This window comes from Acartia tonsa, chromosome 9 (genome assembly GCF_053477335.1).
Source record: "Acartia tonsa isolate MP-2025a chromosome 9, ASM5347733v1, whole genome shotgun sequence".
NCBI lineage: Eukaryota > Metazoa > Arthropoda > Copepoda > Calanoida > Acartiidae > Acartia > Acartia tonsa.
The window spans coordinates 28,033,732-28,049,646 of record NC_137268.1 but is presented as its reverse complement, the minus strand read 5'-3'; the positions used below and the strand labels follow the sequence as shown (position 1 = coordinate 28,049,646).

At 31.8% G+C, this 15,915-nt stretch overlaps 2 protein-coding genes across 4 annotated transcripts in view; one reads left to right on the top strand and one right to left on the bottom strand.

Moving 5' to 3' along the window:
* Positions 1-688: 688 nt before the first annotated feature.
* LOC145328693 (uncharacterized) lies at positions 689-12,415 on the top strand. Of its 2 annotated transcripts, none has more exons than XM_080172489.1 (16): positions 689-841; positions 1,533-1,573; positions 1,916-1,966; positions 2,388-2,480; positions 2,996-3,090; positions 3,363-3,420; positions 4,083-4,132; positions 4,738-4,777; positions 5,364-5,639; positions 6,026-6,093; positions 6,449-6,541; positions 10,173-10,259; positions 10,860-11,001; positions 11,387-11,459; positions 11,806-11,873; positions 12,295-12,415. In XM_080172489.1, exons 1-15 carry the CDS (start codon positions 810-812, stop codon positions 11,858-11,860), a joined length of 1,254 nt encoding a protein of 417 aa, XP_080028615.1. In that variant the 5' UTR covers positions 689-809; the 3' UTR covers positions 11,861-11,873; positions 12,295-12,415. The 2 variants fall into 2 exon arrangements, with proteins under 2 accessions (XP_080028615.1, XP_080028614.1); XM_080172488.1 differs by having other exon boundaries at positions 787-850.
* Positions 12,416-13,315: 900 nt separating this feature from the next.
* LOC145328692 (inter-alpha-trypsin inhibitor heavy chain H4-like) overlaps positions 13,316-15,915 on the bottom strand; it is a 77,153-nt gene continuing 74,553 nt past the window's right edge. For both annotated transcript variants that reach the window (XM_080172487.1, XM_080172486.1), the window contains exons 31-32: positions 14,859-14,913; positions 13,316-14,070 (exon numbers count right to left, since the gene is read on the bottom strand). In XM_080172487.1, coding sequence (XP_080028613.1) covers positions 13,939-14,070; positions 14,859-14,913 — 187 coding nt within the window. In that variant the 3' untranslated portion in view covers positions 13,316-13,938. The remainder of the gene's footprint in view (positions 14,071-14,858; positions 14,914-15,915) is intronic.

Here is a 15,915-nt window from a genome sequence, read left to right as displayed (position 1 = left end):
ATATCCAAATACTAAGTAAAATTGTTCAAAACTGATTAAATACATGTTACTATTTAAGGACATTCTGACGTTTTTAGGACTTTATAATAGAGATGCTTCGATTATAACACTATACCTTGTTGTAAAAGAAATCAGTATTCAAAAAATCTGATGAATAGGATAATTTTAACATTCATAAATTTTTTGGCAAAAAAGTAAAAATCAGCTTGCTTTAAATGGACGTACGTACTTTCTGGTAACGATTTTAGAGTTAAAATCGATAGGACAATTATAACCTGTTAATATTAACGAAAATAACTAAATGTAATGGACGGACGGACGTACGGACTGACCCTAATTATAGAAAAGCTTCGCTTTTAAAAAGAAGGTAATTAAAAATAATATATGTATTATACTCTTTGTATGTTGTGAATTCATTAGCAACTCTTTGTGTCATAGAAAAAAATAAGGATAAAATGTATCTATAAAACATTTTCAATAATCCAATAAATATAATAAGGCAAAATAAAATCTTATAAATAAAATCTTATAAATAAAATCACAATAAATATTTTTGTTAAAATTACAACAGACTTCATGGTTACCAAATAAAAAATTTATTTCTTTATTTTCTTATAGGTAATTAAATATCAAAGAAAAAAAAAGATTAATTGATGCTCCAATAGGTAATTCTATTTCTTTTTAAATATTTCAAAAATAAAAATGTAATTGTTATCATTTATTTTTTTCATTAAAAAATATTGTGGGTTTTGGAAACCATGTCTTATATACATTACAGCTAGTACATAAATTGGTTAGTTATTATCAACATGCGGCGGGTACCACATCTATCCTGTGTCACGTACGTCAGGAATGATTTGTGATCATTTTTTTTAGTAGCGAAGCTACTCTGTAATTCGAAATGTCCGTCCGTCTGTCTGAGAAAAAATGGGGGAAACGTGATTTTCTCGGCTCCTATGACAGATAGAAGGCTGAAACTTCTTGACAACATTCACATTACTAAGGAGCATAATTAACTTTAACACATCAATGGCGGTCGAACTGCTTTTTAGCTGGTTTTATGCTATTTTTGTATTTTTCACATTTTTCACCATAACTTTGGCATTTATGGTCCGATTTTCAAAAAAATTTAGTTATGGAGGTTGAACAGCCGATTTAAAATTTTCAAAATTAGTATGTAATTTACTTTTAACGTTGGTATGTCATACGAAATAAAATAAGGTTTTGTGTTTTTTTCTCCAATAAATCTATTCTTGATTTAAAAGAATAATCTTCCTTTCTACTTGTACGCATTTCCATCCACAATTTTTGTGCTTTGCTACTTATGGATGTTGTCATCCTTGTTAAACTTCTAACGGTTATTTATAGCATCTCATTATAGACAGTTTTCCCCTGATAGTAATAACCAAGATAAAAGATCTATAATTATTCCATTTTCGGTATGGCTAAATATTATTTTCGTTTAATTTCTTGATATATCTTCAAAATTGGTAAATCAATAAATATCACAAATCATTGAATATATTTTTTAGTATTTTGTGTCTTTTATTTTGCGTTACAAATGTACACGGAGGTAAGATCATTTTTAACATCGAAGCTACTCTATAATTAACTTTGTTTGCCTTGAAAATCTAAACAAAGCTTCTAGGTAAGATTTTACAAACTCAAATCCATCCGAATGCAATTAAAATAATGAACGATTATTTGTCAAAATTTTTGTATCACTGTTAACACTCTCCCCCGCTCCCTCCATTAAAAAAAATTTATGACCCCATTAAATTTTTTGCTACTTTGCTGCTTTCAGTTAAGCTTAGACGTCTTTGTTCATTGATCTTTGTTAATTTACCTACTACTTAATTTACTATTGCAAATAAATTAAATGTTCATAATGTTAATCTAAATACCTATATTATAGGAAAACTGTTAAGAAATCTAGAAAATGAAGATTCTCCTTCTACTGATACAGGCAATTTTATAAAAATTTGCATAAGCTTCGAGTGTGTAAAAATATCTAAATTCCTTATATAATAGCAGATTTTACTACTAAAAACAGTCCTATTATATAAAGTAGACAGCTTTTTTGTTTGAAGCAAAGAATCTTGCAAACCGCTGAACCGATATGGATCATCTCCATTACAGTTAAGCTTTTTAATGGTCGAGAGAAGGTTATAAGTGTTTTGGGAGAGGGTATCTTCACTCTCGCAAGAAAATTCGCCCCTTCCCCAAAACTCAACTCCCAACCCTCTTCCTCAAGTGCCCCTAGAGTTCACGAGGGGCGTAGCCACTAGTCATTGATAAAGGAAATGTTTAAAGAATTGCCTCCATAAATTATTTTTGTTTGTCTTATCCTTATTGTGTTACTTGTGTAAATAATTGTCCTTGCTTAGATAAACCTACTGATGTAAAAATCGAGTCTGCTCCAATTGAGAATACAGACACAGTGACAGCTACATCTACTAAGGACGATCATGATGCTGCAGGTATAAGTAACAAGATAACCGTTTGTCCGTCTGTCTGTAGAAAGGATCTCGCTAACCACTGGACCACGATATGGTCTTCTTTTCAGTTCCACCGATCAATTAAGCTTTTTTCAAGTCCAGAGAAGGTTTAAAGTCGTTTTTGGGAAAGTACATAATCTTCCCAATGGAAATCACCCATAGAAAAATATTCTAACCTAAGTATTTTTTTTAGATTTTTACTACCTACCTATTAGTTTGTAACTAAATTAAAGATGGAGTGTCGATTTCCCGCCCTTAAGTTCCCCAAGAGGCCTCGGTGGGGGGGGGGGGGGAGGGGGGGGGTTAACCTTAAGTGATTAAATATAAAGTAGTAAGATTTGTGTATCGACAAAAAATTTCACCCATCACACCTTTTTAAAAATATATTTAAAAAATAAGAGGGAGGTGATTCTGAATAAGCTTAACAAGGCACTTTGTTTGAAAGCCCCAAAATATCTTTGACTAAATTTCACCTTTGTTAATCTAAATATTTTTAGTGAAAGCCTATGACGGAAAGGGAGCAAAGGTGCTGCCAATTCTGGCAAAACTTCAGGCTAAATATGAATCTATGAATGATCAGGATAAAAGTAAGGTAGGATAATAGATTTTTTCAGCGAAGTAACATTGAAGATAACATCAGTCTGGCCCTTAGCCTTTATTTTGTATCTTAAGTCCGCAATGTTGTTAAGCCAAAGAATAAGAAAACGTTATTATAAAACTAGTGTAATAAACAACCGAATGTCCCCTCCCTCCCTTAATTTTATGAATCTCTGCTTTTACCTAACAAACTGACGTTTTAGATAGTACATATATGTAGATGAACATAGAAATTTAACTGAAAATCAATCTTTTTTTTAATTCTAGCTGTTAGAAAAGGCTGATACATACAGAGCAAAATTCAAGAGTGCCATCGATAAAATAGGTAAACCACTAACCACTGAACCGATTGGGATTTGCTTTGCTCTTAATAGTTATTTCTCGCATCGTATTATAAACGGCTTTCCGCGGATATAGAATGTACAATTATAAGATTAAAACCAGTTTTTTAGCCCCGAGGTGCCGAAGGCACGGGCTAAAAAAACTGGTTTTAATCTTATGATTGTACATTTTTATATTCGTAGAAAGCTGGTTATAATACGATGCTAGACATAGTTTTTTCGTATGGATGAGAACCGGTTCCTATCCACCGGTTTCGAATGAATACGAGAAAATAATTTACCATAAGCCTATATATAAAGTAGTAAGCCTTTTTTGTCTGTAGTGAAGGATCTCGCTAACCGCTAAACCTATATAGTTCTCCTTTACAGTATAGCTTCTTAAAGATCCTTAGATGGTTTTAGGCTATTTTATTTTCATAAATAAGTAGGGGTATGGTTTTAGGCTATTTTTCTGTCCTTTTTCTCTTTGAATATAGAGCTCCTAGATGCTAGGGGCACAGCCGCTAGTTAAGAATATATCAGATTACAGTTTTACACTCAAAAGTTTCTAAATCTTTTTTATACAAAACTTGGACAAAAAACCCTGGAATTTGAAATCATTTAACTTATTCACATTTGTTAAAATTATATTATTGTCTTCATTTAGATGATGAAACTGCAAAGCTTTTTGGTCTTAATAGAGAATTAATCAATAAGGTAGAGTTTGTTTTATCAAATTGACCCATTTTTAAAAGCAAAGCTTTTATATAATTAGAGCCGGTCCGTACGTCCGTCCGTCAGCTAAAACATGTTGATTTTTTACTTTTTTGTCGACAAAGACAGGGGTAGGTTTCTGGTAGAATCCGTAAAAGTGTGTGTTTTAAGGCTTAAAAATAGTAGTAGAACGATAAAGTTAACATAAATTTTTATCGTTCTATTACTGTTTTTAACTTACAACACAACCTTTACGGATTTTACCCGAAACCTACCCCTCTCTTTTTTAATGTTATCATATTCATCTTATTGGTAGAATACTGATTCCTATTACCACAAGGTATAACGTTATTAGCGAAGCATCTATATAATCAAGTCCTAAAACGTAAGTATGTCTCTAAACAGTATCCTGCATTTAAGAAGTTTTGCAACAAATTGACATACAATTTTATCAAGATTTGTGTTTTAACATTCTACTTATTCAGTTCTGACCCTTTGTAAGTTTTAAAGTTCGGTTGTCCTACCGATTCAGAGATTCGTTTTTTTGGATTTTGTTATCCTTATTTTTTTAAATTTTGAAAATAAAAAGAACAAGTTTTATGTTTTAGATTTTGGGACTAGACAAAGCTAACAAAACGAAGGAAATAGGTAAACAAGATTTTAAAAATTTCAAGAATACTGTTTAACATATATTAATTTTGTATTACAATAAATATTAAACAATTAGTCACTATTAAAATAGCCGTTTTTCTTTTTTGTGTGAAATTAAGACAGTCATACAAGTTGCATATATCATAAGAATAAGTTTTTCAAGTTTTGATATTTTTAAAACTACGTGATAGAAAATGTAAATTTTTTAAAATATACCTATAGATGTGGTTTATACCATTGAACAGGAACATATATATGTAGTTCACTTAATTCAAGTTTAAAGGCAATGTGCAACTACCCCATTAATTTAACATTACTTAAATAAAAATATATACTGAGAGGTTTAATTAAGCATAATAAATACAGAATACAAAACATAAAAATCACGGAACCTTTCTCAGTAGTAGTTTTGGAAATATTTAATTTATACTTGCTTGCTACTAGTGACATTACAATCTTTAATAGATTTTTTATCAGATCACGTTGATATTAAGTTTATATCTCCCAAAACTTTATATTTACCATGTTAAGTATAACAAGTACTTCGTTATTCTTGAATTTAATCATTCTTGTTTTAAAACAGATGAAGCTGTTGTGGAAATAGCTGAAGAAACTCCCGAAGAAAATATTCCAACTTCAGATGATAACCCCCAACAACAAACAGCTGATGAACAGCTGGAAGATGGACAAGGCAATGTTCCAAGTGAAGAAATGAATGGACAACAAGATGAGTTACCTCCCCTGCCGTTCTTTGGCAATAATGATGCTTTCTTACCATTTTCTGATTCTATGGAGGTTATTTCAACTATACTTGGACAACAACAAGAATTATGGTCACCAGAGGATATGCAAAGTTTTGGTGAGGCTTAGGAGTACAATTGAAAATTAATTTATCTTATCTAAATACCTCATTTTATGAGTGGCTTTTCCTATAGATAGGGTAGGGGAATATCCAAAATTTTATATAGAAATTAAAATTTAAAGAAATGGACAATTACCTTTTTAAATAGCCTTAAACCTGCCCGTACTCAAGTAGGTATAGTAACATTTAGTCCAAATTGATTATTTGATTAGACATTTCTAATGTTATAAAATTCTTTTAGCAGTTTTGTCAGCTTATTTACTAAAATTTGCCTTATTTTTGCAGCAAAAATACAAGATTACGAATTTCAATTTAAGAAAGATTATAAATCTCCAATCTCCCCCCCCCCCCCCTTCCTCTAATAGATTGTATTTTTTTTGTAGAAGGTGAAACTTCCGAATCAGATTCCACAGAAGAGAATTATGATCACCTTCTGAGAGATTACACCAAGGTGTTTCTGATCTGTTTTAATTTCTATTATTAGTGTTGTATTTTTGCATCTTAATCAATGCAGTTAATTAACTTTCTTTTGATTAAGCAGCTAAACTTCTCTATATAAAAAAATGCTTTTTGTATGCTTTTCCGTTTATGATCATTGTTTTAAGTAAGACAAAATCTCCGCACCCCCCCCCCCCTTTCTTACTTTTGATCAAATTGAAAAAAAGGGGAGGGGGGTACTTTTTGCTTCACGTAAAAAACAAACTAAAATCTCTTATTTGTAATTTATTTTAATTAATAAGTGGGAGGGGGGTTTTGTGATCAACTAGGCATATTGAGGGTATACGCAAAAATGATGATTGTTTCAGGAATTTTTACCTGTACCCGATAGTTTCAACATTGCTGACCATCTAGCTGTAGACCATGTTTATGTCCCAGGGGAGGATGATCACTATAGAGGGGTAAGTATTTATCTAGCTGTAATCCATGTTTATGTCCCAGGGGAGGATGATCACTATAGAGGGGTAAGTATTTATCTAGCTGTAATCCATGTTTATGTCCCAGGGGTAGGATGATCATTATAGAGAGGTAAGTATTCATCTAGTTGTAGACCATGTTTATGTCCCAGGGGAGGATGATCACTATAGAGAGGTAAGTATTCATCTAGCTGTAGCCCATGTTTATGTCCCAGGGTAGGATGGTCATTATAGAGAGGTAAGTATTCATCTAGTTGTAGACCATGTTTATGTCCCAGGGGAGGATGATCACTATAGAGAGGTAAGTATTCATCTAGCTGTAGCCCATGTTTATGTCCCAGGGTAGGATGGTAATTATAGAGAGGTAAGTATTCATCTAGTTGTAGACCATGTTTATGTCCCAGGGGAGGATGATCACTATAGAGAGGTAAGTATTCATCTAGCTGTAGCCCATGTTTATGTCCCAGGGTAGGATGGTCATTATAGAGAGGTAAGTATTCATCTAGTTGTAGACCATGTTTATGTCCCAGGGGAGGATGATCATTATAGAGGTAAGTATTCATCTAGCTGTAGACCATGTTTATGTCCCAGGGGAGGATGATCATTATAGAGGTAAGTATTCATCTAGCTGTAGACCATTTTTATGTCCCAGGGGAGGATGATCATTATAGAGAGGTAAGTATTTATCTAGCTGTAATCCATGTTTATGTCCCAGGGGAGGATGATCACTATAGAGGGGTAAGTATTAATCTAGCTGTAGACCATGTTTATGTCCCAGGGGAGGATGATCACTATAGAGAGGTAAGTATTCATCTAGCTGTAGACCATGTTTATGTCCCAGGGGAGGATGATCACTATAGAGAGGTAAGTATTCATCTAGCTGTAGCCCATGTTTATGTCCCAGGGTAGGATGGTCATTATAGAGAGGTAAGTATTCATCTAGCTGTAGACCATGTTTATGTCCCAGGGGAGGATGATCACTATAGAGAGGTAAGTATTCATCTAGCTGTAGCCCATGTTTATGTCCCAGGGTAGGATGGTCATTATAGAGAGGTAAGTATTCATCTAGTTGTAGACCATGTTTATGTCCCAGGGGAGGATGATCATTATAGAGGTAAGTATTCATCTAGCTGTAGCCCATGTTTATGTCCCAGGGGAGGATGATCATTATAGAGGTAAGTATTCATCTAGTTGTAGACCATGTTTATGTCCCAGGGGAGGATGGTCATTATAGAGAGGTAAGTATTCATCTAGCTGTAGACCATTTTTATGTCCCAGGGGAGGATGATCATTATAGAGGTAAGTATTCATCTAGCTGTAGACCATTTTTATGTCCCAGGGGAGGATGATCATTATAGAGAGGTAAGTATTTATCTAGCTGTAATCCATGTTTATGTCCCAGGGGAGGATGATCACTGTAGAGAGGTAAGTATTCATCTAGCTGTAGACCATGTTTATGTCCCAGGGGAGGATGATCATTATAGAGAGGTAAGTATTTATCTAGCTGTAATCCATGTTTATGTCCCAGGGGAGGATGATCACTATAGAGGGGTAAGTATTAATCTAGCTGTAGACCATGTTTATGTCCCAGGGGAGGATGATCACTATAGAGAGGTAAGTATTCATCTAGCTGTAGACCATGTTTATGTCCCAGGGGAGGATGATCACTATAGAGGGGTAAGTATTCATCTAGCTGTAGACCATGTTTATGTCCCAGGGGAGGAGGATCATTATAGAGAGGTAAGTATTCATCTAGCTGTAGACCATGTTTATGTTCCAGGGGAGGATTTTTGTTTAGAAAACCCTAATTCTATTATCCTTAAATAGCAACGGGATGTTTGTTTGTGTGTCTGTACCGAAAGTATGTTAAATCTATTCTAAAAGTATTTTTTCTGTCTTAAGCTTAAAAGAGGACTATCCAAGAGCAAGTGATTCTATGCATCTTCCAGCATTGACCCATAGTATTTTTTTAGTAAATATACTAGGTTTATGTTTAATATTTGCTCTATCGACTAAAAAGTTTGGTTTCACCATAGTTTTATATGAAAAAAAACTTTGAAATGTTAAGCATTGTTTGGTGCAATATCATAGAATGTTTTGATGAGTTCAAACTGTTGTTTAAAAGCTTTTTTTAGTAAATATACTAGGTTTATGTTTGATATTTGCTTTATCGACTAAAAAGTTAGGTTTCACCATGGTTTTATGTGAAAAAAAACTTTGAAATGTTAAGCATTGTTTAGTGAAATATCATAGAATGTTTTGATGAGTTCAAACTGGTGTTTAAAAGCTTTGACACAAAATAAATTATTGTGATTAAAAATGTATATTTAGAAAAAGGGTTGGTATTTTGTAAACAGTTAATAAAGGGGGGGGTTTTTAATGCAACCATCTCGTAATCAGTGATTAAATGGCACTTAGAATTCGAATTTCGATCAGAAATTTTGCATGAATAATCCTTGGTAGGTCTATTTTCCCTAAATCGAACAAAAAGTTGGAAAAGTAACAGCTGGCGGCTCAGCCGTTTAGCCGTTTTTTGCCTATTTTCAGGACAAATTCATCATTAATTACGTAGGAATCAACTTTTTAAAACATATTTTTGGTTTAATTCATGTTAAATGATAGCAATAACCAATTTTTAAATTTCTAGTACCAACAGCTACCGGCTAGAACCGTTTGATAAGGTTTTTGAGTGAGAAAAAGTATTATGTGAAAATAGGTTTCGTGACTTTTTTTGCTCTTAAGATAGTAATAAAATAGCAAAACAGCTGAGCCGCCAGCCGTTAGCCGTTACTTTTCCAACTTTTTGTTCGATTTAGGGAAAATAGACCTACCAAGGATTATTCATGCAAAATTTCTGATCGAAATTCGAATTCTAAGTGCCATTTAATCATTGATTACGAGATGGTTGCATTAAAAACCCCCCCCTTATTGTGATTAAAAATGTATATTTAGAAAAAGGGTTGGTAACTTGTAAACAGTTTAATTAATGTACTTATGCAATTTAAAACATTTGATGCTTTTCTGCAGTGTTATTTTATCTTGTCCTTTGAACTCAACAAAGCATTTGATGACATTGCTTTAAAAATTGCTTTACATTTAAAAGATTTTTTCATATAAAACCATGGTGAAACCTAACTTTTTAGTCGATAAAGCAAATATTAAACATAAACCTAGTATATTCATTAAAAAAATACTATGGGTCAATGCTGGAAGATGCTTAGAATCACTTACTCTGGTTCGTGGATAGTCCTCTTTCATTTACTACTGAACCGAGGGAAGCTTTATTAGATAGATGCTTGGATGGTTTTAGGCTATTTTTTTTTCAAATACAGTGCCTCTATATGCTAGGGGTGGAGTCGCTAATAAACAAGGTGTAAAAAAATATAAAAACTTCTACCGAACATAATAGAATTTTATTAAGAAATAACACCCTATATAAATACTAGCTGCATAGTTCTAGCCTCTAGTGTTGCAGGTCTCGAAACTATCCTGAACCATCCATAAGACAATTTTGAAAACATAACTAACTTTATTATTGCATTATATTATGTTTTGCAGTTTTTATTTACAAAAACTCCTAATCTAAGACTTTTCATGTAAAAATGCCTATTTCTAGTGGGCTGATAACGTGATGGATATGGCTAAATCTCTGGATAGAAGTCCTGAATCTGTTTATCAAGATATGCTTGGTATCCCTGATCAGGTAATGGATATGTTATTACTTGGATGTTGCACCAGATTTTTAAATACTGTGATAAAGTGATGCTCGCAGCGGTATACATTAACAATCCATACCCTTTACCTCATTCCCTCCCCTCCAACTGGATGAACCAACTGGCCAACAAATGGGGTCCATATTAGCAAGCTAGATTGACTACAAATTTTCCTTTGTCAATATATCCACGTATATCTTATATCCATTGAGCAGGTAGATGTTATATTTAGTCCACAATTATAATTATTTTGCTGCCAAAATAAAACTAAAAAAAAATAGCGAGTATGCCCCTAGAGAACTCAAAAAGCACTTGAAGGATGGGGGGGGGGGGAGGAAGTAGACCTTCTTTTTAGTGGGTGGTGGTACCGTTGCCAAAATATTTATTAACCTTCTTTGGTTCTCTGTTAATAAAAATTATCCTGTTACTTCTTTAAATGTATTTCGTCAACTGTAAATAAAATTGTTTTAAATTCACGAAACCTCATACCATTGTAGCTAAGCTAAATTACGTACACGTATTGACTACTGTAAGGACATACACTAGTCATGGTATTGCTACGCTAATAAAATGTTTATATAAAATTTCAGGGTTTCCACGCTGGGCTTCCATATGACCCCTATTCCTATGACATGATGGACCCTCTGATGTATGATCCAGAGTATCTTCACTTCCTGGAGGTTCAAGCTGCATTGGAACACCAACAATACCTACAATTTCTACAGATGCAAGGTAAAGCTCTAAAGTAGAGTTTGATTACAGCGGTTTACGTCAGGTATATTATCATTTTTTGTCTAAATAAAGGATAAATGTTATAAATATAACTATTTGAAACCTATATTGCTATTCTTTATGGCAATAACTTTAGTTTAAAATTGTAAATTTTACATTCAAAAATTGCACTTTTTCAATTCAAAACAGCGTTGTGAAAGTGCATGTTTTAAAGTTGACTTCTATTTGTCATATTCTAGACAAGGGAGGACCACTCCATTTTACCTTAACCTATTAAAAACATTTTGTTGAATTATCCCTTTAGTTGTAAATAGCTATTAATTATCTATTCAAATAACTAAGATTTACTCAACAAAAACTTACAAGATTTTTTTTGGTAATGAAGGTATGGATGATTATATGATGTGGCCGTCCATCCAGGTGTCTAGTGGTACTGGAGGTCCTACAGGATACAACAGGTTGGATTACAAGGATGTGCATGGGAAGGGATGTGGAAATGGGTGTTATATCTTTAAAAAATTTTGGTGCACCCAAATTTTGGAATGTAAAAAAGTATTATGGAACTTGTCATAATCAAAAAGTGTTCTTGAAACATATTTGATCATGTATTTACATGAGAGGATTTTTATTTTATAAAAATATTACAATACAAACTAAACATTCCTCCCGTTCTTTTGGGGGGGATTGTAAAATTAAAGAAATTAAAAGTTGTATGTAATATTTTCTAGGAGAGATTTCTCTTGTTAGGGGGAAGCAAAAAAGAATACTCTCGATTGTTTTAACAAAATAAATCTTTTCATTTAGGATGATACATTCGGATGCTGAACTTCACCCTTCGTACTATGAAAATTATTCATAACATTTCTATCAAGGTAGATTTTATCTGCTCCTGTCAATTTTGTGATTGATTTCTAGGACAATAAGACAAAAGTTAAAGGCTAAATAATTTTATAATATATGATCTATTTTTATTATTTAGCTTGCCACTCAGTTTGTCTGTAGATTTTTTTACTAAAATTCTATAATTGAATTTATATTTATTCATAGAAATGCAAAGTATAGAACATAATTGATATATTATTACTTGGATGTTGAACCATATTTTCATATACTGAAGCTCGCAACTGGCTAAAATAACGATACATTATCACAATCCTATCCACACCCTCTATCCCATTATAACCATTACTGACTATTTAATGAGGTCCAGATTAACAAGCTAAATTAATGGAAAGTATCCCCTGTCAATAAATCCACGTATATCCTATATCCATTCAATTATTATTTTTACAGGTGCTAAATGTGTAAAGAACCTAAATCCAGTGATTGAAAAGAACAATAACAAATAAATAAATTAAAATTGTTGATAATGTTTGGATTGTTATTATGTAAATAAAACTTGTTTTATATTTAATAAGACTAGATTTCTTTTTAACATTACAAAAATATGTTTTTTTTCGGTTTAAAATTTATTTTCTCTTATTCATTCGAATCTGGTGGATAGGAACCGGTTCTCATCCATACGAAAAAACTATGTCTAGCACCGTATTATATCCAGATTTCTACAAATATAAAAATGAACAATCATAAGATTAAAACCATTTTAAAAAAACTGGTTTTAATCGTATAATTGTACATTCTATATCCGCGGAAAGCTGTTTATAATACGATGCGAGAAATGACTACTATCCTGTTTAGTAGCAAAGCTGCAGTATAATTCACTTTGTCTGTCCATTAGTCAGTTAGTTTTTTGGAGCTAATTTTATATATAACTGGCGCGTATTTGTAGTTACAAGTAAATTATTTTTTTGTGATATCCATATCCTTATATTAAACGCTTTTAGGTATTCTAATCTAGAGGACCAAGGCTACTAAATTTTTGCCAATATTTCTCAGAATCTAGCCCATTAGTCACTTAGTTTAGAGTTTAGTTGTTAAAATGGATGTAGAATAATCGTGGATATTATGACGGAAACTTGTCAATTTAGGCTACAAGGACTACATGATAATTTAGTAAGATCCAAGTAAAATAAATACATTGCTATTTAAATTTCTGTTTTTTGCTCAGGGTATTGTAAAAAGCTATACCAATAATGAAATTAATTCGGGAAAAAATCACGAACCTATACGTAATTTAAGCTGTTGTTGGGGAGCAACACATCGTAAAATTGATGACCTCTCTATTTGCCCCCCAAATATTATTTTAGATTTATTTCACTTGTTGGTTATACTTCATACCTGTAATGTAAGTCTTGCAAAAAAAACGGATCAAATAGGTTTAAAAACATAACTTTTTAAGAATTTAAATAAAAAATAGGGTAGTAAGGTACTTTTATTATATACACGTAGTAAAATAAGAGATTATAATACAATATTAAAATAATCAGCAAGGAGCAGAGACATAACCTTCTATCAAAAGATGTAAAAATATAGAAGATTAATAGCGACAACTAAAACAGTTTAAAGGAAGGTTTTAGGCTATTAGGGGAGACATTTCCATCTTTATGACCTTTTGAGATGGGTTTTTAAAAGTAGAATGCCGCGTTTTGTTATGAAATTATTATGAAAATGCCTCGTAGGATTTAAACAGAGTATTCAACTATTTATTTAATTATTTCGCTTTTGTTGGTACGGCTTTTATAGAAGAAAAATAAATAATCTTAAATTCATTTTTACCGTATATTAATTAATGCATCTTTTTAGAGCTTTATTAGAAATTATACAAATGGCTGAAATAATAATTTTAAAATTTTGAATTCCTAAGTTGTATACTCTGTTAAAATCCTACGAGGCATTTTCATAATAAAACGCGGCATTCTTCTTTCAAAAACCCAACTCTGGCCAAAAAATAAATTTTTACTAAAATTAAAACTTTCCTTTTTTAAAATTATTCTCTCCCTGCTTTATAAAATCACTAGGTATACAACTAAGCAATTATTATGCCTGTAAAGATAGATAGATAATTATGCCCAGGAAGATAGAAAGATAGTTGTGTTGCATTATTTGTTGTGCAGAGTTGAAAGAGATTTCTTGTCCGTATTTATCTGCTTCTCCGAATTCACCGTTTTCCTAAAAAAATATTAATGTATCTGAAAATATTTCTAATTTAATTCATTAATTAATATAACATTTAAGATCAGGAAGAACGGGTCATTGGATTGTAAATTATACTGGTAGTTTTAAAACATTTTCTCTTTTTGACTTTGCATATTTTTATAAGATCTTGATTGGTTGGTCCTAGCTAATGAATAAAAAACGTTTCAACAAATAATTATAATCAAAAGTTCGAAAGGGCAATTTTGGCAATCCTAAATGGAATTGTATTATCAATTTATAGTACATTGTCTTATCCTTCAAGATTCCTGTTTGATATTAAAGTGTTTATAATTGAACTTTTGATTGTAGCAAAGCATTTGATATATCAAGATGGGGGCTGATGTTATTTTGAGGTAAAGTGCAGTGTTGTAAGACTTTCAAATGCTTTTTAGAAAATAAATTGGTAGTATAGATATAATACATATAACTACCTGCCCCCCTTTTCCAAGGACCTTTTTCGTCAGCCAGCAAATTGTTTTCTGCTATTTGGCTGTGTTGATATTCCCGACAATAGTGGTAAATTTGAAGACCCAATTGAGAGTTGGCACAGGGTCCTTTGGATGGGGACATACATACAGTTATTTAACCCCTTCCCCCTTTAATGTTTTACTCTAATGTTTAGAACGCTGAAACTTATGAAAGTATTTATTATTTAATTAGAATATAATAAAGTCAAGTTGTATTTATTTAGCTTGATATAATTTTCACCAAGCCAGAAATTAAGCTTATTGGAAATAAAGCTACTCTGTAGCAAGTTTTACCTTTTTATCTGGTTTAACCACAACCAAGGAAGTTAATGGTGTTACAAACTCGTATCTAAAAGTAAAAATGATGTATCAAATTTTCTACAATTTTTAGGTACTGTATAAGTTTTTAGAATATTTTTTTTATTTTCTAAATATAATTTATATATACTTCAATTCAACAAGGCTAATTAAAAATATATTCATTTTAGTAGGGTTGGGCTGGATATCCGACCGGATATTGAAATTATCCGGCCGGATATCCGGTAATACAATCTTTTTTTGATGTGCTGAAAATGGATTGCATATTTCTTCCCTAATTTCCAAAGTTGTACAGCAGATAACCATATTATTGCAAACGCTATTTTCAGCTACTCCGGTCAAAAGGATTTATACATTATACATTCAAAATTTTAATTTTTAAAAATTTTGATTTTTTTGGATGTTTGAAGCTTTTTTAGCTAGTAGTAAATATTGAGATAGGACGCGGAAGCTAGGTACACTTTCGGAAACTAAAATTCAGTACATCCACTTTTTATACAGTAAAGCTTACTACCCCTTCACCAGAATCTATAAATTACTCCCAAACAAGGAAGGTAACATCCATAAAGCGAATCTATAAAATCATAAGGAAGAACAGACAATAACTCTTGTAGGGTGTCAGAACATAATAAGCAGTACAATTACTAGTAGGTCTAAATAAAAAAGCATTTTTTGATATTTTAAAGGTTTTTTTATACAAACAGACATATAAACATTCTAGTACTTTACATGAAGAATACTTTAATGAAAAGTCATTCCCATATAAACAACCCCTTAAATAGTAAATGTAAATATTCATTCCCATATAAACAACCCCTTAAATAGTGGATGTAAATATTCATTCCCATATAAACAACCCCTTAAATAGTGGATGTAAATATTCATTTATTTCCCGGAGGTAGTCATTTTTAGAAGATTTTTAATTTTTTTTTGGAAGATTTTAGAATTTTTATTAATTATTAAAAGAAACTTGATATCAGGGATATAAATGATCATAGCCGGGAAATAAATGAAAATTAAAAACCAAAATTAA